Source organism: Xylocopa sonorina, chromosome 8 (genome assembly GCF_050948175.1).
Source record: "Xylocopa sonorina isolate GNS202 chromosome 8, iyXylSono1_principal, whole genome shotgun sequence".
NCBI classification, from domain to species: Eukaryota; Metazoa; Arthropoda; class Insecta; order Hymenoptera; family Apidae; genus Xylocopa; species Xylocopa sonorina.
In genome coordinates, this window is record NC_135200.1 from 8,238,376 (window position 1) to 8,264,297 (window position 25,922).

At 33.9% G+C, this 25,922-nt stretch overlaps 4 protein-coding genes and 1 long non-coding RNA gene across 8 annotated transcripts; 4 read left to right on the forward strand and 1 right to left on the reverse strand.

The window, feature by feature from the left end:
• Positions 1–11: 11 nt before the first annotated feature.
• On the forward strand, positions 12–1,459 carry LOC143426285 (uncharacterized). 2 transcript variants are annotated; one of them, XR_013102132.1, is made up of 2 exons: positions 12–319; positions 1,321–1,459. It is a non-coding gene; the product is annotated as an uncharacterized LOC143426285 (long non-coding RNA). The 2 variants fall into 2 exon arrangements; XR_013102133.1 differs by having other exon boundaries at positions 12–161; positions 1,321–1,458.
• Positions 1,389–9,031, forward strand: LOC143426282 (SEC14-like protein 2). The gene is made up of 10 exons (XM_076899632.1): positions 1,389–1,589; positions 4,480–4,552; positions 5,376–5,419; positions 7,058–7,175; positions 7,274–7,483; positions 7,814–7,894; positions 7,964–8,163; positions 8,281–8,423; positions 8,492–8,643; positions 8,721–9,031. The coding sequence occupies exons 1-10, from the start codon at positions 1,539–1,541 to the stop codon at positions 8,831–8,833; spliced, it is 1,185 nt and encodes a 394-aa protein (XP_076755747.1). The 5' UTR covers positions 1,389–1,538; the 3' UTR covers positions 8,834–9,031.
• Positions 9,032–9,216: 185 nt separating this feature from the next.
• On the reverse strand, positions 9,217–10,058 carry LOC143426284 (thioredoxin domain-containing protein 17). The gene is made up of 3 exons (XM_076899634.1): positions 9,812–10,058; positions 9,534–9,615; positions 9,217–9,455 (listed from the first exon to the last, which is right to left on the reverse strand). Exons 1-3 carry the CDS (start codon positions 9,951–9,953, stop codon positions 9,299–9,301), a joined length of 381 nt encoding a protein of 126 aa, XP_076755749.1. The 5' UTR covers positions 9,954–10,058; the 3' UTR covers positions 9,217–9,298.
• Positions 10,059–10,666: 608 nt separating this feature from the next.
• Positions 10,667–16,407, forward strand: LOC143426238 (ribosomal protein S6 kinase beta-1). The gene is made up of 12 exons (XM_076899509.1): positions 10,667–10,895; positions 10,994–11,034; positions 11,123–11,297; positions 11,865–11,948; positions 12,218–12,351; positions 12,427–12,489; positions 12,588–12,716; positions 12,797–12,887; positions 12,963–13,079; positions 13,160–13,399; positions 13,467–13,618; positions 13,752–16,407. The coding sequence occupies exons 1-12, from the start codon at positions 10,809–10,811 to the stop codon at positions 13,807–13,809; spliced, it is 1,371 nt and encodes a 456-aa protein (XP_076755624.1). The 5' UTR covers positions 10,667–10,808; the 3' UTR covers positions 13,810–16,407.
• A 713-nt stretch (positions 16,408–17,120) lies between these two features.
• On the forward strand, positions 17,121–24,328 carry LOC143426240 (uncharacterized). Of its 3 annotated transcripts, XM_076899511.1 has the most exons (12): positions 17,121–17,256; positions 17,639–17,858; positions 18,125–18,234; positions 18,971–19,177; positions 20,649–20,769; positions 20,860–20,959; positions 21,531–21,762; positions 22,029–22,260; positions 22,341–22,459; positions 22,539–22,682; positions 22,923–23,051; positions 23,315–24,328. In XM_076899511.1, the coding sequence occupies exons 5-12, from the start codon at positions 20,649–20,651 to the stop codon at positions 23,543–23,545; spliced, it is 1,308 nt and encodes a 435-aa protein (XP_076755626.1). In that variant the 5' UTR covers positions 17,121–17,256; positions 17,639–17,858; positions 18,125–18,234; positions 18,971–19,177; the 3' UTR covers positions 23,546–24,328. The 3 variants fall into 3 exon arrangements, with proteins under 3 accessions (XP_076755626.1, XP_076755625.1, XP_076755627.1); XM_076899510.1 differs by lacking the exon at positions 18,971–19,177; XM_076899512.1 differs by lacking the exons at positions 17,121–17,256; positions 17,639–17,858; positions 18,125–18,234; positions 18,971–19,177 and adding an exon at positions 19,835–19,976.
• The last annotated feature ends 1,594 nt before the right edge of the window (positions 24,329–25,922 follow it).

Here is a 25,922-nt window from a genome sequence, read left to right on the forward strand (position 1 = left end):
TGTCCGGTGGTATGGTAGCGTCAACATCAGGAATGCAGCGCAGAACAGAACGATACCATTTGGTTGTCGGTCATCGTGGAGCGATCATTTATAGTCGAGAATTGGCTCTTGAACTGGAGCGCGGTTGTAACGACCGTAAGAGACACCTGTTGCGCTATAAAGTAAACCCGCTACCGCGAAACACAAACGCAATAATAATGGACTATTTGAACGTGTCTGCGCGCTATTATTCGTGAAGTGACAATATGACTTGTTGACAGTTCTCAATTGACAAAGAGAAAAGTGTTTCGAAAAGGATTTCAACGCATCCTATTTCTTGGTAATGTTTACTTATTTCTTTTTTTAATACTTTAAGATGAATTTTTAATGGTGATTGCGAATTGAACCGGCTGAAGTTTAAGGCATTTACTCAATTGCAACACTCGCTTTGCGTCTACACATGGAGAGAGTCGAAGTTTCGTGACTGTTGTATTGATTGTGTCTATTAAATAGTATTTTTTCTATTACTGTTCAATGTTTGAAAGTAAGATATATTTTAATGTTGCCCTTTCCGCGATAATATGTAAAAAAGGTGATATGAAATTGTGTGATAGAAATGCGTATGATTTTAAACATTTCGCATGGTTCGATCATGCTTATTTCGAGTCTAGCCCAGTAGTATTATACGGTTATTCCCCCAGTCTAACAGTAATTTCGTCCCGTTTATGAATAAATGTGTAGCGTCCTGAGTCGAAAATTAAATATTGGAAACCTATACAATTTCACGATATTTTTGACGATAATCTCTCTTTATTTTTTGTATTAAATATACATATAATTTTGATTGTCTTAAACAATAGAAGTTTAAGTAAGTAATATACAAGGAAAAGCAAGAAGGATACACGTAACGAATCCTTTTCTTATACAAAAATATTACTTAGCCAAATTTTATTTATATTTATAAAACTGTTGTTGTGTTTTGTAGTATTAATTTCATTTATGGTTTTTCAGAAAAGAAATAAGAGTAACTTATTCTCAGCCCAAACACTGTTTATATAACAGATGAAAAAAATCAGTACACATTTTTTTTATATCTTTGATACCAATTTAGTCTCAATAATTTTGCAACAACTCAGATACATATTTCATCGGTCTGAAAATGAACATTCGTCGTTACTAAAATGCAATATGAGTCCTTCACCGCGTGCATAATAACGAGTCGATTATCATATACGCAATTTTATACATTTATTATGTTAAAACGATGACAACGCACTGTTCCATTTTGCTTTCTACATTATACCTAGATTCTCTTGTCTGATCACTGCTTGCTTCTAATAGGAATCGCTAACGGATGAAATGTCTTGCGTGGAAGGACCTTGCGTGACACTGACTTCCTTAAGCTCATAAATATTCTTGATTAAAGGAAAAGAAAGAGAAAAAAACGACTGTAACCGATAGAAGTAAGCAGTAACGTTTCACACGCGAGTACGGTAAGCACGAACGACGATCGAGTGATTGGAAGAATCGTGCGTCGTCAAAACGTGTACAGAAGAAAGATGTCGAAGGCATTGGGATTGGAAGATGACCAACGATTCACATTGATGAAAGTAAGTCGACAATTTGATTCGATAGAACACGCGATTGCAAGGTCAAGGTGAGCAACGAACTGCTTAGAAATAAGAAACGTGACGTGTTATCAACTAACAATATTTGTCCACATAACACCACATATATTTATTTGTTCCATGACGGATATTTTTGTAAGAACTCTTCTCAAAGAAGCGTGCACAACGCAGAAACAATGCAAACAGAATTATACATTGTCGGGTTATAAATGTTATGATAGTTTGCAAATGATTTAAATAGACGTACGTGTTGAAACTAGTAAGTTTTATGTGCAAAACCTTTCGTACCTCAGAAATCTTGTATAAAAAAAAAGTACAACAAGGGTCATTGCATATATAAATTTACGAAAACAAGAAGTAGTGAAAAAAAGTTGTTTTTACATATATCAGAATCTCTCATGACTTAACAGTGGATATTTATATACTTATAGGAAATTTACAGTATGCAAAAAAAGTAGAGCATGCTTATAAGATGTAGAAATATACAAATTACTCAAAGTAAAGTATACATTATAATACTAAAAGGATAAAATAAATTTTAATTTAAATTCAGCTTTTTCTGTATAAATATCTGCAATTGATTCATCACCAATGCTAATGAAAACAGGTATTATTAATACGCTATTAAAATTAAAGATGTCATTCTACATTTTGAAACAACATTTTGACAAAGAAGGACAGCTTATATGTCTTTGTTGCATTATAATTTTCAATTTGTGACCCGTGGACGCGACTTTTTCTTCTTTTAAAGCATAATTAATCCCCATTAATCTTCGATATTGGAATAATATTACGTTTCTAAATTTAATTCTCCTAATTAACACTTTTAAAATTCAAGGAAAATGAGGTTCTACGATTTTCTTGTATTGTCTCTAATAAGGACAAATAAATTGAACACTAACATTGCTTAAAATACAAAAACATATGATTTCAGTACTTGAAAAACACTGGAAAGTTGTAGGTGAAGAGGATCAGTAAATCAATTAGCGAATCATCATCGAACACAGCTACTTCCTGTCCCTTATTGTTGGAACTTTCGTTCCACGACACGCCTGCAGCGAACACACTTTTTATCCCAACTTTCGTCGCTCGAATCGTGCCATTATGTGAAAGATTTCACCTAACGAAAATCACTTTATTGGGTGAGAGGGGCTGTGTGTATACTTCTTCCGTCCTCGCGTGGCGATTTCTTCTTTCAGAGCCACTACATCTGTCTGCACTTTAAATAACTTCGATTCTCTCTTTGTGAAAGATTTCATCTTCTTATGTGTGTAGCTGTATACATGCACGACAGTTTTTACTTGACATTACGGTGGCCAAAAGTAAACGGCACTTTCTTTACCCTACGGTTCTTTAAGCACATAGGCACACACACGTGCTCTTACAACGTGACACAGTTAAAGATTAGTCGAACATATTTATACAAAATCTGTCTCAAGTAGTAGATCGTTTACGTATGATTTTGTATCACTACATCAGTTTCACTAAATTCTTGAATTGTGCTACATTCATGGATGAGAGTTAACATTACGTGTGTACCAAACAAGTTTTATCGAACGATCGAAGTCACCGGTCACACGAAAATACCAAGGAAACGGTACACAGTTATCGTATATAAAGCCATATATATCGTATATAAAGTACGAATTATAATTGATAAGTCCAAAAGCTTTCCTTTGAAAAATTGAAAAAAATAGATTTTTTTTTTGCTGTTGAAAAGCTAAATATTATTTCTTCGATATCAATTGCTTCCATAGGATTGATGTTTATCAAGAGTTAATGTTTGATGTGTTACGTGAAACATTGTTTGACAAAGAATTGAGTAATTCTTGTGTTATTTTCATAGACAGACGCAAAAAATATATGCAAATGATAAATTCAACGCATTCACCGACAAAAAGATGCAATTGACGTGAATCGTTATATATGTTTTGTAATAATTTCTTATATTTATATTATTTATTCCTCTTTTTCCTTATAATTACAAAGAAAACAACGAAACAACAAACTAAATTTCTTTACATATTGATTGATTTCAGGACATTTAGTGTGTACAAATTTTGAGTAATATAAAATACTGCATTTTTCTTGTGGTTGAAAATATCAAATCGTAAAAAAATAAGAACAGGTATGAAAAAAATAATAATTTCAATGTATTTCGACATATCGTTGACCGATATTTCGGTTATGGGTAACCGGACTAAGTTGACCCGCTGAAAAATCTCCGTGAAAGTAAATGCAGGTGGTTTTGTGAACCATGCGAAATAAAACGGTGAATGATTTTTGCACTGACCGTAAAATCATTGGTATACCTCACAAAAAAACAGTTTGCTTTCACTGTAAATCATGAATAGAAGAGACATTAACAATTTTTCAATGTGACCAATTATATCAGCAAATTGCGTATACACTGCTAACAACTACGAATATAATAAGAATATATATTTTACATCCCTAATTTTTTTGTATCCTATAGAACTAGATTACAGCGTAGCGCTACAACGCAATATTTTAGTCCAGCACTATAATATTTAATTATTTGATGCAGTTCCAACGGTATTTTATGTTGATTTATATATTTCTCTTCGCATATGCTATTGTTTTTAAATGTCATTAGTCACCGTCTGGCCTGTGCCAGAGTTTTTATTACGTATTTTGTAAAAATTCACACAATTTTAAAAGTGAACTTCTTTCAGTACTATAATCTTAATTAAGAATGTAGAATATTGAATCACTTTGAACTTGTGAATAATGCATTAATATAGTGTTTGTATAACTGAACAGTGTACTACTAATATATAATGCATGAATTTGAAAAACAATTTCATTGAAATTGCATAACTAAGTAATTTATGCGAACTTCTGATTTCAGTTTAGGCGGACGGTTCAAGACATTCTGAAGCAACCGCATCATGACGATCACTTTCTACTGCGTTGGCTTCGAGGTATGAATTCTTGAAATTTATTACAACAGTTCGCACAGTTTCTCAACATTGCACGCGTTAAATGCGTGCATGTAAGTACCGTAAAGAAAATCTATCAACCGTATAGAAACAGGGAACGGAGGTAGACTCTAAATGTCTGTCTATTTCATTGTGGTGAATACAGTATCTTGACGATTATTGTTTTATAAATACTCGTCTCTGATATTGATCTTTGTAGTAGTCACAGTTGATTTTGAAGTTCAAAGTTTACGTATCCTCATTCGTAAAGGAATTTTTTTCATTTAAACACGATAACGCTTTGTTTTCAAATTTTTATCTTTAAATGATTCACGATTCCGTAAATGGTTTCTTTTGGATTACATTCTCTGGAAAAAATTAGTCTAATCAATTTGTAGTGTTCATTATGGGCAATTTTTTAATTATATGCAATGTTTTGCAATTAGTTCATGTGAAAGATAGTACTGTCGAAATATATAAAATGTTATTTCATAAGTTGCTACGTGTATTAATGAGCTGCATATATTAAGCGTAACAGATGCATAATATTGTAATAAAGATCTAGACGTTGACGATAATTGTTTACGGGAAGAGTAATAGATACTCGTACATAGTATGTTTTGATACCGACATAAACTAAAATTACATACTAGAACAAGCACTTTTTTATTCAAAAATATTCGAGGAATCGTCTACAGTTTTTAAAAGTCTAGATAATTAAGTTATGAGATCGGCTTAAAAATTCAAAAGTTAAAAGACCAATTATTTTTCAATTAAAATATTTAGTGTTTTAAGTTAAAACTAAGTTTATTATGTTAACTTTCAGCAAGAAAATGGGATGTGGCGGCCGCGGAAAAGATGTTGCGCGACGTAAGTATGATTTTGCATTTAATATACGTGACTTGTGACCATGATGATTATCTTTTTATGCGATAATTAAGCTGTGGAGACCGTACGACTTCCTGGACATTAGGAACAAGCAATAGACAAACATTACTGCGTTAAAAATGACTCCCTATCATAAACTTTTTAAAAAGAGGACACTAAGTTGGAGCTTTAATCGTACTTTCACGTTTCTTATGCAATCCATTGCACAGTCGACAATCCAGTACACCATACAAAATTATTTAACAAGACATTTGATTTAAAAATTTAGAGGAAAACGTATTAGATTCTAAAATCCTATTAGCAAAATAATAATAATATTGTGGGACCAAGAAATAGTTTAAAATACACATTAGGATTTATCAAAACTACTGTTAGAAATGTGTTAGTATTAAAATAAATTACTTCAACAAATTCTAACGCTAGTATCTTTTTCGGGAATTGAGAAGAAACATCATCGAACTGTGAAAATTTTCATATCTAGGGCAACTCGTAAATCTGTACGGTATTCTCGCTACAACCTTATCTAGAAATCTATGTCAGTAGTAATGATTACGATAGTTTTATGTTCACTATTACGTTGATCAGTCATCTACCTTTCGCGCTCCGTGGTTTGAAGTTCCAATAGCGGCAAATTCAACCGAGAAAGTTTAAGAAACCTGTTCTACCATCCTTTACAATTATACTGACACGAGGATCGTCCGTGAAGCATAAATTACAAATATATAGTGTCTATATTTTCTAGCCTTAATAGCTGGCAAAAAAAGAATTCCTTTCACACACGATGCTATTCTAAAATTAATAAATGTCAAATGCCTGATCCACTTTTTAAAAACAAGTCTATCTTTTCTATTCTTTAGAAATATATAACTGTAGGTAGACATTTGGAAGCCTTTTTTGTACATTTATGCCATTCTAATCAGTAACAGTAAAAGTTGTGAAACTAATCTTAATTTGGCTTTTCTTGAATTGGATTTGTATCACTTTCGAGAATTGAACAATTAATTAGAGACAGGGAAAGATTCTTTGTTCATAAATTTGTCTAGTTACACACTGGAAAGCAAAGAGAGAGCAAGATGAACTGTTTGCAGCGCAAACACTTACGGTACTTTATACTTATATGTTGTTGAACACCTACTTTCGTTCAAAAAGTTCATTTTCGTATGTATATTTTACTATGGATCAAATTTGAGAGAAAAATAAGCAAATTGTGAAAAGAAAAAGTTTTGTTTCATAAAAAATGTCCAGATATTACGGGCCATTTCCTATTTTAAGCTTGTACCTTAAAAAATGCTAAGTCCAATATCTAATTTTGTAATACTACCTGCATCGTGTCATTATCATTTTATACATTAAGGCAATTCGAAAATATAAAACGTTCTAATTACTGCGGTTCACACACACGCACTTTCTTTTTTTCAAGTTGAATTCCGGATATTGCAACGTATTTGTTGCGACTGTGTTCCCTTTCGCCACTTACGACAAAGTAGAAATTAAATTTCCCAACGCTATATTCTATTATTCTTTCGAGATAATTCATAGGTATTGGAAGCAGCAACAAATATAATTAAAAATCCAAAACAGCAAAAATTTCTAAGTACTGATCTGTACATAATTGTTTAGTCTATGGAGTGGCGAAAACAATGGGAAGTGGACAAATTAGCCGAATGGGATCCTCCTCAAATTCTGAAAGACTATCTACCTCATGGTTTATGCGGTTTCGACAAAGACGGTGCTCCAGGTAGAGCTTTTTCTACTTCTAAGTAAAATAGATCAATTCATAAGTCAAGATAATACTTTGTGGAATAATACGAAATAATATCGATACTTTCCCTACAGTGGTCGCCGTATACTTTGACGCCCTTGACTTATATGGGATTTTGCACGTAGTTTCACGGAGAGATATGATAAGAGTGACCATAAAGATCCTCGAAGAATATCTACAATTGTGCAGAGAGCAATTGCAGAAACATGGTTTTGCAGCTAGCCAAATAGTTGTGATCTTCGATATGCACGGATTCAATTTGAAACAGTACCTCTGGAGACCAGGTAATATCACATCGGTCAGGATTACATAAGTTTTTCAAAGGATTTTTATTCGCCTCTTTGAGTGTCATTACGAGATAACAACGGTATTTGGTTGATTACGTCTCCATGGCCCATAAAAACAGGATATTAACAAACGGGGTGCTTATATAAGATAAAAGTGTTTTTTGCGTTATAAATTTGTAAGAAACGATCGGTTACTGATATAACTATTGCTAAACTGAAATTGCTTTCAAATTCACTGGTTATTCACTTCCTTGTCAAAGGCAACAGTTGATGGAATTTTTTGGCAAGTTTTCACCATACTTTCATTTGTGTAATTTTACTTTTCAGCTGGGGAAGTTGTTATTACCTTAATTCAAATGTACGAAGCCAACTACCCGGAGATATTAAAGATCTGTTACATCATTAATGGTATATTTTCATACAAAAATTTTGGTCATTATATATTAATTATTACTAATATAATTATATTTCTTGCAGCTCCAAAAGTATTTGCTTTTGCATTTTCGGTTGCAAAGAAGTTCATGAATGAATACACATTGTCGAAAATTCAAATATACAAAGCAGATCGTGCAAAATGGCAAGCAGCGATATTAAATAACATTCCGAAAGAACAACTGCCTGCTTACTTTGGAGGTACGCTTCAAGATCCTGATGGCAATCCAAAACTTGGAACTAAGGTGATTTTGCCAGAAATTTGTTACTAAAATTTTAACAAACTTTTTGATACAGTATTTTTGTATGATGCGCTCGAAACTTCGTCGACTTAGTTCATGCAAACTTTTATCTCTACTCAGATTTGTCTCGGCGGTAAAATCCCACAAGAAATGTATGTAGCCAACACGGATAAAGATAAGGAAAATCTCACAACAGTTACGATAAAGAAAGGTGGAAAACTGGAGCTAGATATGCCAGCATCTGAGATGGGATCTGTATTAAGGTACAAATAAGATCATATGTAATCCGTGATATAATACTTTCGTGCTTATTAAGTGTGGGCGATTATAGTTGGGAATTTCGAACCGAGAATCATGATATCAGATTTGGTATTGTAAAAAAAGATAACAATGGAACACGGAAGGAAGTATTACCTATGCGAAGAGTAGCCGCTCATCAATTAGACGAGATTGGAATCTTAACATGCGAAGTACCTGCTACATGTAAGTTACATGTTGCGCAAATAAATTGAATTGTGAAAATATACGAGTCAGTTTATCGGAAATTTTATCTGTTACAGATTCTGTTGTCTTTGATAACACTTATAGTATATTGAGAAATAAAAAAATTCATTATTCCGTACGAGTTATACCGCCATCCGCAGCAGAAGAGATACAACCAGCAATTGCATAATTAATGTAAAGAAATTCTTCCTTGAGAAATGCATTCCATATAGTGCAATTAGTATATAAGGAAACAACAATTTATTATATATAAGTACCAAAAGTTATTCCATAATATTTTTACAGATTTTTATAAAAATATTATTTACCTTTACATGCAAATTTATATGAAGATATTTAATTTTATATTGAAGAGTAATTTGAAGAATTTTTTGTTTATGAGAAATATAATTGCACAATACTATTGGTGCAAAATTTATACAGGTATTGTAATTATATACAGATATTTACAATACAAAAAGAAACAAAAAATTTTGTTAAAAAAAAGAAACAGGGAATTTTACTAATGTTTATGTTAATAAAGGAAAATTTCATAAGTAACAAATGTGAATACAAACTTCAAATCATTCATTATTCAAGAACTTACAGAATTGCTCATCTTGGGCTTCAATACTGGTATGAAAAGATGGCCTAATTAATCATCCTCATCGGTGAGTAACATGTCAATGAGGTCAACTTTAAGGCACTGATCACCTTCCAAACGCTTTTGTGTTCCCCATCTTGCTAATGTGGGCAGAAGTTTTAACTTTGTAGCAGGGTTTGTTCGAAATGGACAATTTAGGTCTTTCCAGCTGAAGAGAAAAAATATTTTAAAGATTAATTAAAAATATAGTTCACTAATAAAAGCTATATTTAATTATAATACTTACTAAGGTCGATCTCCAACTTCAACTTCAACTAAGTGTGTTGTTTCAGGGGCTGTTTTAAATCCTTTTTCTATAAAAGGTTCCGCTGTAACAAAAACAAAAATTCATCCACGTTTATTCAAATGACTAGCTTATTAATACAAATATTTAATTCCTCATAAAATTATACCAAAGTATGCTATGGATAAAAAAGTTATCTTTACAATTGACTTTATGTAAGAGATTACATTATGAAAGTTAGGTTATAAGTTAAATAAATGATAACTTTTAAACAATTGTACCTTCGACACAGTCTGGACACCAACTATTGCCATTTGGTAGCTTTTTACCACTATAAAGTACATATACCGGCTCATTAGGTTTAAAGTTTTCCATAAATTTAAAAAAGTTTTCGTATCCTTCGACGTGATGTCGTACAACCATCTTCCGTTATTTCTTTCTACACAGTATTCGTAATAATTTTTAAAACTGTATGTGTTTTTTTGTATTATATGATACTTCACGGCGTTACGGATTCTTATCAACGATGAAATGGCGTCAGCATCTGCACGAGATATTTTGCGTTGGTGTTAATTCAGTTGATAAGAGGCGTATTTTTCAATATGAAAATAAACATATGTTTTTCTATCATTTCAACTTTAAATTCACAGATTATTCAATTAAACGTGAATTCTAGAAGAAACTTGGTTATATTTTTATTCAGAATATTGAAATTAATTGTGCATTTATTTTTTTCATATATAATAACAGAGTGTTTGATATGTATGAGTGCTCTATGATATCGCATATCTGTTGTACATTAATGTATGTGTTTGTATACTTAACGAATATCTTAATTTCCGTAAGTAGTATATACATATTTAATGTTCCAATAGTAGGCAATTTTAATAACGATGTATAATAGTGCTGTTTGTAATTAGTAAAATTGTTATGTTTAAATAAGCCGCGGAAAGTTAGCCCGAAGGAAACTTGGCAATATTGCGTAGATTCCGTAGTTGTCGATTTCTCATGGATCTTGAATACTATTGTCTGATTGGTCAAACTAGCGTACCCTCCCACTCCAATAACCTGACGATGACGAGATTCTGTAGCCAATCGGAGTGTATGCAAGGCGAGGGTGTTTGGTATGCCCTGGGACAGGGCAGCTTGTTCGCAGTAATTCAAGGTTTTGATCGTGTAACAATATTGTTGTGCTATCGCCGTCTGTTGCAAAAGAAATAATTCGCCTTCTCGACCAGCCGCGAAATCTCATTAGATTTAAGTTAAGTCGCGCATAGAATGGCCGCAGTTTTCGATATCGAATTGCACGATGCGGATACGGTAAATAGGGACGAGTCGGACGATGATGTTATCGAGATCGGCGAGGTAATTCTCCATCTGCACACGAACAATCCAGTTTCCTTATTGTCATTTTTATTCCACGTTCCGTAACGCTATTCCTATACGTTTTTCTTTTCACGTAGGAAGAGTACGATGCAAATCCAAATGTGAATGAGATAACCGAGTGAGTAAGAGCTCTCCTCTCCGCTTTGTATATATGTATCACGCCTGAAAGTTTTTGTAGCAATGACAATTTTCATATGTTCTGCCAGATCGGAAGGTTGTGAAACGGTACCAATATCGGAACAGAATGTCAATCGCGGACGAGAAAGAGCTGGACCGCAGGATTTCGAACTTTGCAAAGTTATTGGGAAGGGTGGTTATGGCAAGGTCTTTCAAGTGCGTAAAATAACGGGTAATGACAGTGGCACAATCTTTGCAATGAAGGTAGGCTAAAAAAAATTGAATTTATTCCTTTCCCTTTTTTTATTAGATACTTTACTCTGATGTTGTGCAGTACGTATATTAGCGAAGTATTTTTAATAACATATTGATTTTATCCCGCGAAAAATTTTAATTGTCCGTCTTGTCCAGAATTATATAAGTTCTTTGTCTCCTTTTGTTTCGTCCATGAGATTATTGCAAACAAATGCAAATTTATTACATATATATATATATATTGTTTTTGAGTAGAAATTAAAAAGATATTCATAAGATAGTATACAAGATAGATAATTTCTTAATTCTATTTTTACAAAATAAATAAAAATTTTATAAAAATAAAAAAATATGCATGCCAATTTATTGTTTAAAATACATTAAATTTATTGATATAGATAATTTAATCACTAAATGATTGGAAATAAAATGAGTTTTATTTTATAAACTTTAGTTCCTCTTTTATCCGAGTTAAAAAAATATAACTAATGCGTTATTTTGCTTTTTCTAATATATCTTTTACATTAATGTTACCTTCATTAGATTTATGTTTAAGTGTATTTATTTAAAAAATAGGTTTTACGCAAAGCTTCAATAATAAGGAACCAAAAAGATACTGCACATACCAAAGCTGAGAGAAATATCTTAGAAGCTGTAAAGGTAGGTTCGAGTTAAATAAATTTTAGTAATTCAGACGATTACAATTCTTTGCCGTCTGAACATGTTTAATACATTATTAGAATTAGTAATACAAAATAAAAGTAGTATTTAATAAATTTATATGGCGTTTATAAACACTTTAATTTGTATGCTGCAGATTTTAACATATATATTTGTATTATAATTAATAATTTGATAAATTACAACTGTATTAAATGGATGATAATGAAAAGAGAATATTAAAATATATGCTTATTTAAATTTGGCAGCATCCTTTCATCGTAGATCTTATGTATGCTTTTCAAACTGGTGGCAAATTGTATCTGATCCTGGAATATATGTGCGGTGGTGAACTATTTCGACATTTAAATGATGAAGGTATTTTTCTTGAAGAAACTGCTTGGTAAGTGTAATAAAATTTGAATGAACACATAATCAAGTTTCAAGGAGAAACTGTACATAAATTTCATTTTTATAGCTTTTACTTATCTGAAATTATACTGGCCCTCCAACATCTCCATTTGCAAGGAATTATCTATAGGTGCTTTATTGTTTTCATATGAGTATATGTAAATTTAAATAAAATGTTTAGTATACCATTATCCTCGTGATTCATATATTCTTTTCTTAAATTTTCAGAGATTTGAAACCAGAAAATATTTTGTTAGATGCAGAGGGACATATAAAGTTAACTGATTTTGGTTTATGTAAGGAACACATACAAGATGGTACTGTTACACACACATTCTGTGGTACCATAGAATATATGTGAGGAAATTTAGAAAATTATAAATGTTATTGAAATGTTACAATTAAATAATATTATTGATACATTTATTTTTTAATAGGGCTCCTGAAATTCTAACACGAAGTGGACATGGTAAAGCAGTAGATTGGTGGAGCCTTGGAACTTTAATGTATGATATGCTTACAGGCTCCGTAAGTGTCATTGGCGATATTGACATACACTAAATACAGTAAACCTTTTAACTTTCATCCACATTAAATTTCTAGCCACCATTTACATCTGATAATAGAAAGAAGACCATTGAAAAAATTTTGCGCGGTAAATTAAATCTTCCACAATATTTAACACCTGATTCCAGGGATCTTATCCGAAAATTGTTAAAGGTTAATTTTGTGAATCATGATAATTACAGTACATTTGATTGCTTATTAATGTAAGATAATTTCGTGCTTATAATTTTTAGAGACAAGTTGCACAAAGATTAGGATCTGGACCATCTGATGCGGAGCAAATAAAAAATCATCAATTTTTCAAGCATATCAATTGGAATGACGTAATTTCACGAAAATTAGAACCACCTTTTAGACCAACATTGGCAAGCGAGGATGACGTATCACAATTCGATAAAAAATTTACAACATCTGCGCCGATAGATTCTCCCGCGGAATATACGCTAAGTGAATCAGCCAATAGAGTTTTTCAAGTACGTTTTCTCGCGTATTTTTTGTGTCATTTAAATTTGTTTGCATTGAGTTTTATTTTTTTTTCAGGGATTCACTTATGTGGCGCCTAGTATACTAGAGGATATGTACTCACAGCCACGCGTTATAAATGCTAGAAGTCCACGTAGAGGCAACATGCGGGGTTTTTCTCCTAGAGGAACACATTTTCATTTACATAATAGTCATGTACAAAATCATAGGTAAGTATATAACTCTATATTAATCACGCGCTGCAGTATGATGCGCAAATGTTATGTAATTTAATTGACTTGAAATGTATTTATTTACATCCTACGTGTTGTTCGATAATCGTGATCGTGGCAACTTGTTTAGACATAATGGAGTCGGGCATGGCAACATGGAAGACACAGAAATGATCGAAATAGGCTAACTGCCACTTTCGTGTTATAGTGAAAGAATGCTTAGCATTTCGGCCTAACTGCTGAATGTCCATGACCAATCCTTGTGTCTCAGGGAGGGATTTTATACAAGATATAGATGGAGTAGCAAAAGGATAGGTCTAATATCCGGTACTTCATTGGATATTTGGCAGTTAAATTTAGCAAATTTTTTTTTAATCAAATCTAATTATAATAAAGGTACTAATTAAGATTATGCTTTAAGAGCAGCGACGCAGCAGTTATTTGGTAGTATGTAATTAAAAGTATACATATATATATTTGTGAGTAAAAAAAGCTCTCAGAAGGTAAAATAATGAAGAGGGAAAGATTTTTATTTACTTATTTTGCCGTTGGTTACTATGTACCGAATGTTATAACGGGATGCATTATTCGCATACATTATAGTCAAAGTACTGTGTAACGTTTCATTAACCTGTTAAATACGTAACTTATACGTCACTTATTGTGTTTTTTGTACATACGATCCGCAGGTTGGTTGGATGTTCATGTATTATACATATATAGGTACATACAAACGCCATTTATGCTAAGTGCGACAGACTGAAAAATTCCAGCACTTTTAGTGATTCATAAATTATACTGTTAATACACAAGTTTTGAGGTTCAACCATCCTGTAATATATATTTGTATATTTAAAAAAAAAGCCGGTACACATACACGGCGCGTGTAATTTTATTGCGGTGTATGCTATGCTTAAATGTAATTAATTGAAAAAGAAAAAAAGAAAGAACAGATAAAAAGACGGATAGACTTAAATACATAAACAAAGACTTACAGCTGCCACGACCGCTCCGCCGCTCAAAATTCCATATCCGGTTATTCATTTCATGAAAATATTTTCAGCAGTAATAACGTTTCCATGGCAATAATGTAAACAATAACGCGTCTGCACGGTAGTTATAGATAAAACGTTTACGTAATACTGCAAATGGAATTGTATTTATACAATTGAAAGTTCCTAAAGATGTGTGAGTTTGAGAACTGCAACCTGTATTTGAGAACTGTAAACTTCAAACAAAATATTATTTGTAAAAGCGCACTTGTTCAGTTGTTATATGTACGAAAGTTGCTGTTAATTTAACCACTTGAATGCCTTAGGAAAAAAGGAAAGGAAAGCAAAGTTGTGTTGCGATTCCGTGTAATTAACGGAAGGATTTAATGAAAGCAAAAGTTACCATGGTAACAATGTTACTGCGAAATGTTGGCTTTCTGCCATTATCAGAACATATTTCATATTTAATGCTCGTGTTTACACGCTATTCAGTGTGACATCATATTATATCGCAATTTATTTAAATATCTATTTGTTACATATATATATTTGTATATTATCGGAAACTAATATATTGGTTTTGACATACACAAGATACACATTATAGCAAAGATAAAAAAAAAAGAAAATAGTGCAAAAAAATAAGTGTTTAGAGTGACTTGTTGGCTGCTCATCGAGGAACTTCAAACTGCCCAAGTGTTCACAGGCCATACTAGCTGGCATTATAATTTTATCTATATTTACTATAGCAAACAGACACATCTTACACACACACACATACACACACAGTTAAAATGTTTAGAAGATTTTCCCCAATTGTAAATTTAATATTGCATTTCGATTATGCATACATAACAGCGAATGTGTATGGTTACATATGTACCAGTATGTATATGATTATACTATTCGCAATTGTACTGTATTATAAAGAAAGTGTGTATTCAGAGAAAATAATTTATAAGCCACTTTCTGTACGTATCAAACCATGTATTTTCGATGTTAAAGTGGGAATCTGTCTACAGAGTTGCTCGAGCACTGTTCATCATATTTAATATTCATGCACTTTTCTACAACAGAATATATATGAGAACACAATGTTTGAAAGGCGTTAATCTTTTGTTGTATTGTTTTTGCTGAGTTCATAAAGAAAGATTAGCATTTAATTGATAATTTATAAAAAGTCGCAATTACGTATGATCATATTTATGTAACGCAATATCATTTTTTATGAATTTTTTTTATAGCAAAGAATTTTGTATGAAAAAAAAAACACTTCATTTTTAATGAATAAATAAGGAACTTTGTAGGTGGATTCTACAAAATGTGCTTTGGAACAGCCGATCTCGGTGTTCGATATTCGTTAATTTCATTCTATTCTAAGCGGCCTGAATACCGTAATTAATTAAATATCGATTATTGTAGCACATAGTGCTTTATTTAAAGCTTGTATGTTACGTTCTTTTACGGTTGCTGAAAATAGTTATGGAACGAATTTAGCAGAAATTTAAGATTTATTTTTCATAATATTATTTTCAACGTAGTAGTAATGAAGTGTGTTATGGTTACCCGCAATGGGGCACAAGATATATATTAGTTAAGCGCTTAAGAAAAGCATGAAAAAAAGGTATCATCGAATGATGTGCAAACGAAACACTAGCCATTGGCCGGATCAAGTGATAAATGGTTTAAGGCTTCCAATTAAAAGAAATATAGATTCTTCAATTGACTTATTGCCACCATGGTTTGTAATCCTCTAAATCGTATTTACAAATAAATATAATGATTTGTGACACACTTTTGTGCTACATGCTATCAATTTCTTTTCTACCCTCTGATGAAAGGGATTAGAAATTTCTAATACATTTTAAATTTGGCGCTATTTGAATATTTGTAAGTAGCACAATCGCAGCACTAACTTTGCCACAGTTCCACTGTAATGATGTCGCTGTTGGCACCACTTAAATTGAAATGCAGTTATAGTAGTAACCATTGTTAAACTCAAAGTGCTAATAGCTAGATACAAACAGCTGATTGCGTTCAAAGGACGTTTAGACCATGCACGGCGTGTGTCATACTAATGAACGGGTTGCATGTGCGTGTATGCAACGAGAATGGAGAATTAGCGTCACTCGCGTGGGTGCGACCGTGCGTGGTTGACGATTCACGGTCGAGCGAACAGATCGCAGATGATCCAGCTCAATCGTCGCAACATGTGCACGCGTAAATGGCATTGCCTCGAAACGTCGCGCATCCGTTGGTTCACGGTAAACTGCAACGTTACGAAGGCGTGAAGGCACGGTACACAAATGCACGTTAAGATCGATGGTGTACATACGTCGCAGTTCTTGCCGTCGTGTATTCGTATTGATGTTAGTCTCGAGAATCGATCGACCAGAAAAGTCGCGTTAAAGTGATCCCAATGAAACGTTGAAGTTAGTGTTAAACGTGACGAGATTGATATTCAAAATTCGCCGCGATTTTATTTGAACATGAATCTAGTCTGAATTTGAAAATAACATTTCAATTTAATTTTCTCTTTGTTTTCTCTAATTAAAGTTAATCTTCAAAAAAATACAAATTAAATATGGTGGATAAAGTGTGAAATAAGTGTTTGGGCTCTAGCGTCGGTTATTTGAATTAAAGGTTTGTACTTTTTTTTTATACTTATTGAATCAAATTATTCTTGTAATTAAATAGTGAATTGAATGTCCGCTGAAATAGATTAATTTTAGGACCAGTCTCTATTTAAGCACGCAGTTATCTTTAGTGAAACAAATAAAGTAAGTCTAATACTTTCAAATTTTTATTCGATTTAAATGACGTGTACCAGATTTCAAATTATGTACTGGATAGTTTAGTATTATTTATATTATCATTTACTGCTTCCTTTTGGGATAACCATACGAAGTTCCAAAAACAATAGTGTCTAATTACGTCGTAGATGAATTCAAACATCATACTTACCTAGGCTGAGAGCATCATTACAAAGAAACAACCATGATTCATCACGGTGATTTGAATACAGGTTCGCGGCTGTCTCGAATCGGTTGATCGAGTGCCAGCATCGAGAACGACGTCAGTGCCGTGGCTCACTTCCGGCCTTGCGTGCCGGTAAAACGAAATTGCGACCGAACGAATAATTATCCTGATACTTTTCAACGAATCTTCTAATGCTTCGAACGTTTCATTCAAATTCGAAGTAATTTCAACGAACTCCCTTTAGTTTACGATGTACTGTAATACAGGTTAGTAATAAATTATAACTATGCATACCTAATTCATTACTTCTTATCGATTACATTATCGACAAAAAGGATCGGGTATCCATATTGGAAGTAAGATTAATAGTGATTGGCTATATAGATAGTTTTAAGCGTTAAACTTTTGAATTTTAAAGACGTAGAAATAAAAATATTCGTTAGTATATTTTGTAGGTTGATTATAATACTATAACAGCTGATTGCATAAAAAATGTATAATAATAAAGATGGATTTGTGTTGATATATGTAGTGTAATTGGTGCAGAAGCCGCTGATTTCTTTGACCGTTGTAATCGAATAAATGCCTTTCAAGATGGTGCGCGTTGCACGTTTGTCGCCAACGAAAGAAGAAGCAGTAAAGGTACGTTAATTAATAAAAATACGAATAAAATGAAACAAAGGATAGCCTAGCGTAAGCTTGTTTGCCTAAGAATGGTGAATACATTTGCAGAATACTGCGTTAGTCATGGATATTTTAAACGCAAACGTATATGGATCCGAAGCCAAAACGTGTCGCACATTTTCGATTTCACTTTTGATGAATACTAATTAAAGTTTCCATTTACTTTAAAGCATATACAATCCTGATAATAACATTAATTTTATTACAAGAAGTATTGAAATAATTAAACGCAAAGCATTGTTATAATAAGATATGATTAAAACTATAACTGGTAGTTATAACTACAATTAAGAAACCTGAAAATAATAGTTTTAATTAAGTATTATCTCATTGGTATCTTGATTCATTGATTCCTTATAATTCGTCAAACCAATATCTAATTCCGTTGCTGGTAGTACTTTCATGGGTTTTTCCGCAGTTTGGGTGCACTACTATCATTACTACTTTCGCTTACTATAGTGCAGTACACATTATGTTATTTGAATATTATACAATAAATTATACAATAATAAATAACATGCAATTTAAATTGAAAACAAAGAAATGTTTAGATCGTGTTTTAGGTTCTTTTAGACTCGATTTCTGAGAATCTAAAAACTCTTAGGGATTATCAAATCGAGTCGATTCTGTTTCAATCACTATCACGGAAAGGCAGCACAGAATCTGCTAGTTCACTTCGCCCAAAAAATTCTAGCTGGCGCCAACACGGTATAAATGATTCTGAGAAGGCACTATCCGATCTACTTTGGGTTCACGAGCATGACGACAGACAGAACACGAGGATTTCTAGATTTCTAAAACAGTGACCAGTTCAATCACAACACGTCTCCAAGATTCTCTTGTTACAGTACAATTTCAACTACCCGTACAAAATTGTTGAATAAAGGGAAAAGTAAAGAAGGTATTATACATAGTTTGTCAAAACGAACGGATCTGATATTTATAGTCAGTTATTCTCCACTTGCGATTACCTGTGAATAGCATTGTTAGGTAGACAATTGAAATTTGCAGTTCTAGTGTTACATACAGCACAAATTAAGTACATAATAGAGAAACGCAAATTGTTATCGGGTAATGTTTTACTGTACTCATGATTTTATAAAACAATGAAATCAATTCCTACGTCTCTTCACGGATCCAAATCGTCATTAATTGTCGGTCATTCTTCTCAGATGAGCTTCCGCCACTTCCTATCTCGAAGAAGCCTTCAGAACCAGGTATCATTGAGGAAGAACCGTGGACAATTTTCGGATCCACCCTAAAAGCGTGTTTTCGTCGGCGCACCGTCGTGGATGACTCTCGTCGGATATTTCAGTCCGCCGTTAGCGCGGTGCAGCGCGCATTAATACGTGTACGTTAAGCCCGTGTATCGTGCGGTTGTATATTCGCTGGTTCGTTTCGCTCGCTCGTGGCCGTCCCGTCTATTATTAGTCGACAGTCATCGGAGTCGACTGTAACACGCGCGTACGAGCGGCAACGCGGAAAAAGCTGGAAGAAAATTCGACGATAAAACGCGGAAACTGAATATTTTTCGTAGTGGCACGTGTCGGTTAACACACGTCTCCCCCCGTTCTTCTTGACCGTGTAGCCGGCCACTTCGCCGTTCCCGCTGACACTGCCACCCTGTCCGCGAACCAAGGATTTCCATCCGACGCTCACACGACGCCCTTGGAAACGATGATTCTCGCACGCTTTCCACTGTGAGTCTCTCGCCCGTTTTGTTCCGGTACTACGTCTTCTGCTTATCGATACGTTACGCGCGATAAAGACTTCTTTGCTGCAAGCACCGTTTCTCGAGCCTCAACTCTTTTACGGGAAAAGATAGGAATCGTTGTGTATGGCATTTTTAACGGTTGTTTTGAGCAGATGTATTGTCGAATTTCATATTCGCGGGAAAATCAATTTTATTTTCCCACCCTCATCATATGCACCTATATGTAACAGCTGAAATATTGGATAAGCGCGTTGTTATGTACCGGTTGTCTATTACTAAAACACAGGAGATGTATAGTTGTCTCGCAATTTTTTGTCTACTACAATTCATGTGAAGAATAGTTATTTTTGCGCAACACTTGTCTAAGAGACGAAAAGAATAAATGTTGCATAAAAGGCAATATTTCGTAAAACTGTTGTTGTTTTTATATTTAATCTGCATATTTATTTGACAATTTATGGGAAATGTTGTATAATTTATTGGTTTTTTGAACAATTAATCATTATCGAAATTTAGTCGCTTATTTAGTTTTTGTGCGAATAAATCGATATACTAATGCACACGTGTTTAAAGAAGATTGAATTATTGATATTTGAATACTGGCAGAAATTTTGTGAGTATTGGATCCTTGTAATTGAATCGTTATTCGATTTTGCAGATGAGGGATGCAGTTCTACAAAAAGGAAATAATAACAATAATAATAATAGCAATCATAACAATAATAATAACGTAACCACGTTAAAAAGTAAGCCTTCCTTGGAAATTTATCGACCTCCAGGTTAGTTTTTCTTATATTATACGAACTTGTATATTTTATTACTTTTATATTTCAAATGCCAATAAAAATATGATAAATATTATTGTTTAGGAGGAAGAACTGAAGGAACCACGGCGAACGCTACTAATCCGCGACTAAACGTACATGCCAAGGAGTTCACTATGAAGCAGAACGATTCGCATCCTTCTAAGTGAGTATAAACTACTTATGAAATAGTTAAGAGGGAGTGGATGTATTGAGAACACCTGAAAGAATGTCTGGACAACTAACAGAAAAATCTCGTAAACGCAATTTCTGAATTGAAGAAATTCACATTAAAATTCAAAATTTTGTTTAAAAAAGAAAAATGACATTTTTGTCCAAAAAAATTTGTAATTTTTACTGGAAGATACCTGAAACTGTTACTAAAGCGAATCACCTTTCTAGTAGAAGTAAGAGGAGCTCAAAGTAATTTCGAAACCGGATTCATTTTTCGAATAGCCTTGCGTAATCTCGATGTTATAGATTAGTATTCACATCACGGTTCAGAGCGAAAGATAGAGCGCAGGATTATGTCAAGCGTGTTGCAATGATGCTTTGATAAATTGTTGATCCTTATACCGTTAAGAGATGTTACGTCAGAAATATTAACAAGCACTGGATAAATGCGACGGATACTCTCTTAATGGTCGTATATAAATTTAGCAAGGAGCGCAACAATTTCAACTTAACATTTTACTCTTTTTCTTACGAGTGATTGATTTGTAATGATCCCATTTCAGGTCTCGGACGAATGCTTCAGAACGATCCCCGTATTATCTGCAACATAGTAAATCAAGCGGGAACGTGCATCGATATCTTTACGCCCAGCAGCAACAACAAATACAACATACTCTTCAGCAGCAACATCATCAAACATCTCGTCACTCTCACAGTAGTCATCACTCGACGGGCTCGGCGTTACGACAGTCACATCCGCTCGACACATCGGCATCAAGCGGAAATATCCTACATGTAATTGACGATTTGCAAATATCAGCAACTTTTAATTCTCGCTACAGAGATAAAGTAAAGGCAATAACAGGGAAAAAATTAAATATTTTTAGATACTTAGTTTAATCTTAATGTAGGAGTAATATTTAGATTTGCTTTAATCGGTAACAATCTAATTACACGTTGTTCAGTTGCTTTGAGATTTGTGAAAACGATAGAATGGAATGAGAGCGTACGTAGGATGGATGTGAAAGTGTCGACTAGTAACTATTTGTTTTGCAAAACAGGGTGCGAGTAGGGTACACTTTAATATGGATCAAAACGAAGTTAAAGTAAATGCAGTAAAACCCGGCAGACTTACGAAATCGTTATCCTTCGTTTCCACCTACGGCCTGAAACGATCGAAAAGTTTAAATGCAGCTGACGTGCTGGCTGCAAAGGCGGTGAACATATCAGACGCGTCTGAATTGGGAAAATTCCCACCCCCGATTCAAGACACGCTTTTAAGGGCTATCGAAGGTAACAGTAAAGTAGAAACAATAACATGGCATGTAAAATGTTAATTACTATTAGTTTTTAAACCTCTTTTTGTTGTTTAGATCCAAATTTACTAAACGCTCGGGCCTTAATGGAACTGGTGCGACATATTCTGGAGAGGGTCGTCGAGAATCGAAAATATGCAGAACCAGCGGCGAAAATTTGTATTACGATTATAGAGGTCAATATTTGCTAAATTATAATTGTTTAATCCTTTGAAGCATGAACTTGTGGTTACAAGAAAATATTGTTTGATGCAGAAAGAAACTAAAGAAACTTTCTTGGAGTCCTTGTTAAACACGTGCCAGCAATGGTACCAAGATCGAGCCAAGATACTTTACGACGGATCCAGTTACCATCGTTATTCCGCTTTTATGACGTTCTTGAACGAGATGTACTGTCAGGTATGGCAAGTTCATCCGGATACGTTTTTTACTTCGTAAAACAACTTCTGCAATTGATACATATTTGACTCACGGAAGTCTATGATATCGCTAAATGATCTTTACTTGATTGTGTAATCGATCGTTATGTTTCACTGTATTGGCTTTATCGAATCAATCTCCTTTTTTTACTGAATTCGAGTTAAAACGATTGACGTAAGTACATCTGTTCCTCATCCATATGCATGATCGTGGTTATAGTTGAAACGGAGGCAGCTTCAGCTGAAGACGCAACAGGAGGGCGTTCCTCCCGGCCGCGTCCTCCTTACATTACTTTGGAAGTGTTGCCAAGATTGCTTGCAGCCACCAGTTGTGAATTCTTTGGCTGAGGTAGGTACTTGTATAACTAACTTTTCTACAATTCAAATAAACTTTTATCTATTCACATATTAAATTGTATAATTGAAAACCTTAGTTGTATAACGAATTATATATTATTAATCAATATTACAATTTTTAAACAGGTGTTATTCTTTCATAATTGGTTCTAGTAATCAAGGTTGTCCGTAACCCTAAATATGGATGCTGCTCCCACTTAATTTATTGGTTAAATATTAATTGACATAATTAAAAATTGTTTTCTCATGTTCAAGACCGACTGTCTGTTCTTCATTCTAACGTGCATCGGCAAGGATCTGGATACCGAATTACCAGCACAATTGCAACAACTACTCGGAAGTCTGAGGGACGCTTTTCTCGCGGAGGATACGATATTACCGTCCGTCAGAAAGACCCTTCTGCAACTTATTGAACTTCACGCCGCGCATTGGCAGCTTCCAGCGCCAGCGGTCGTATATTATTATCCTGGATCGACCTCGAAATGATGCTTCCACCCTTTCGATTCCTCCGTCCGTTCGTCATGTTTTCTGCGCGTGTCAAGGATAGGTGTGTGTGTGGATTTGTAGCGAGCTCGCGAGCATGCTAACACAGGATCATGTTTGTACTTGAAATACATGCGAATAGCGTGAACTCATGCTAATAAAAATGAAATGAATGTTGTCAGCGGAGGTTGCGGGGCAAAAGAGATCGCTCGAAGGTAATAGCCCGGGGCAACTTCGTTTGTCTACTAGTTTTATGCGCCTGATTATTGTGAAAATATTAATTTATATCGCGAACGGTACTATCTTCTACACGGTCTACAACGCTAGAATACTCGTATTTCTATCTTCTTTCCTCTTTTTCACGGTGCCACTATTTATGGAATTTCATAATTCAATAGACTAAAGTAACGTTGGAATTTTGTAAAATGTTATTCGTAACTAGACTACGAATGTTTATGCTTTTGTGGGAAATTGAAATGTACTTAGAACGCGTATAATATGCAACAAATATATAAATATTTAAAATCAAGTGCACCTTATAATATTTAACGAATGAAATAAGTCGCTAATCATTTACTAGAATATAAATTTCCATAAGCATTCACAGTCTACTTATTATAGCGTTTAACATTTTAGAATTACTATTCGTTACATAATTATGGAACGTTCGTAATCCTCTAATCAATTTGAATCGAATTAAAGGTATTTGCTATACATTATGCAAGAGATTGTAATGTTGTTCTTTGGACTAATATGCGTTTTAAAATTGCAACGGGGTTATCTTTTGGAACGTGTTTCTACGAGACTTTTGTTTACTTAACGTTTGAGTAATTATTGATGCGTTAACGGTTAGAACGCGAATAACCGTAATCTGATGGTTACCATGAAGAATGATGGTATTTCGTGCAAGTTAGAAAAAAATGATTTACGACAATCGATATTGCATTTCTCTGCGAGAAATGTCGCAGGAATCGACGATGTCTAACTCGTGCACACGTGTTTCATCCGAATCAATGCTCGGATGTCCACGTATCCGTTAACATAAGATAGAAACCGACACCTTTTTCGCGGTTTCGAATTAGAAATTACTCCGTTAGTAAGTCAATGGGTTAAGAAATCGGGCCAATCGAAACCGGTACCGTTATTTTGTCCGAATTGCCATGCGTATCTGGGAATTTCAAAGGGACAAAGGGTGTGCAGATTCACTTCACGGTCGAACAGGGTATCGAGTAACGAAGTGACGAATAATTTAACAAAGCAGATGTTTTCACAGAGTACGTCATCGCTGGAGGATCGAAGAACGCAAATGATCACGAATCTCGATAGAGATATTCTATTTCGAATTATTCTCGACTTTTCTCGTAACGATGTTATATATACACGAAATATCTTAAACAAGATAAACAGTTTAATAAGAAACAAATGAAACGAATCGAATGAAAGAATGAGTGATAAAATTACCATCGAATCTTTATTGAACGATACATTAATGACGACGACCCTTACGTGGAACGAACTGAATGTTTGCGATGATCATTGAAATGTATGAACTAAACGATGGATAAAAGAGCTGACATTATTGTCATTGTACCTTATGGTGTGTGTCCCCAGGGTGCATATTAAAACTTTGAAGTTGTATGTTTTGTTTCTGTACATGCATACGGACTGCAATACCCGACCAAAGTAGCGAATCTGAACTGATTTGAATTAAAATGCAGGTGCAAGAATTTTTGTTTTAATTCGTTCTTTGTTTCTCGGTTAATTACACTCTACCCTTGTTTGTGCATTATTTAATCGGTTTTAATTTCAGGTATCGTTTCACAGAAAAAGTGAATACCGTATGCGCGAAATCACGCAAGTTTCTTTGCTGATTATGTGCAATTTAAGGACGAGCGTTGGTAAACGGTCTGTGATTCGTCATAGAAAAGATGCGGGACTTTCTGGAAGGGAGCGACTAACCAGAGAAAAACGATGCTTAGCGTGACATATACTCTTAATAAGGAACGCATGTCTGATCTCCTTCTCGAAATGCAATCGCCTTTGCTGATTCGTGCCAAGGGCGATAAAAATCGCCCGGTAGCTGGCCAGTTGAAATCCCTGCACGGGAGTTGATTCATTACCGCACATTTCTTTCTGTAATAGATTCTCTATGCTTGTTTGCTGCTGTCGCTATATTTGTACAAATTTTGTAACTTCCTCCGGATTACTTCTACGAAAGTTACAAAACGTTAAGACGAGCCTAATACCGAATAATGTTACCTAACTTTGTTTTTTACATTTCACTTTTACTTTATATTAGGTGCAGCGAGACAGAAAAAAGTACACCTGTGCGAGCGTTCTCATAGTAAACAAAGAATGTGTAACATGTTTTAGATATTAC

Bases quoted from the DNA above. Each gene is read 5' to 3' on its own strand.
- LOC143426282 (XM_076899632.1), top strand. From the start codon at position 1,539: ATGTCGAAGGCATTGGGATTGGAAGATGACCAACGATTCACATTGATG. The intron at 7,484-7,813 runs GTAATATCACAT...TTTACTTTTCAG, and splicing joins ACAGTACCTCTGGAGACCAG to CTGGGGAAGTTGTTATTACC. The intron at 7,895-7,963 runs GTATATTTTCAT...TATTTCTTGCAG, and splicing joins GATCTGTTACATCATTAATG to CTCCAAAAGTATTTGCTTTT.
- LOC143426284 (XM_076899634.1), bottom strand. From the start codon at position 9,953: ATGGTTGTACGACATCACGTCGAAGGATACGAAAACTTTTTTAAATTT. The intron at 9,616-9,811 runs GTACAATTGTTT...TTTTTGTTACAG, and splicing joins GTGTCCAGACTGTGTCGAAG to CGGAACCTTTTATAGAAAAA. The intron at 9,456-9,533 runs GTAAGTATTATA...TTTTCTCTTCAG, and splicing joins GAAGTTGGAGATCGACCTTA to CTGGAAAGACCTAAATTGTC.
- LOC143426238 (XM_076899509.1), top strand. From the start codon at position 10,809: ATGGCCGCAGTTTTCGATATCGAATTGCACGATGCGGATACGGTAAAT. The intron at 12,717-12,796 runs GTGAGGAAATTT...ATTTTTTAATAG, and splicing joins TGTGGTACCATAGAATATAT to GGCTCCTGAAATTCTAACAC. The intron at 13,619-13,751 runs GTAAGTATATAA...CAACTTGTTTAG, and splicing joins AGTCATGTACAAAATCATAG to ACATAATGGAGTCGGGCATG.
- LOC143426240 (XM_076899510.1), top strand. From the start codon at position 18,175: ATGCCTTTCAAGATGGTGCGCGTTGCACGTTTGTCGCCAACGAAAGAA. The intron at 18,235-20,648 runs GTACGTTAATTA...TCGATTTTGCAG, and splicing joins CGAAAGAAGAAGCAGTAAAG to ATGAGGGATGCAGTTCTACA. The intron at 22,460-22,538 runs GTCAATATTTGC...TGTTTGATGCAG, and splicing joins TTTGTATTACGATTATAGAG to AAAGAAACTAAAGAAACTTT.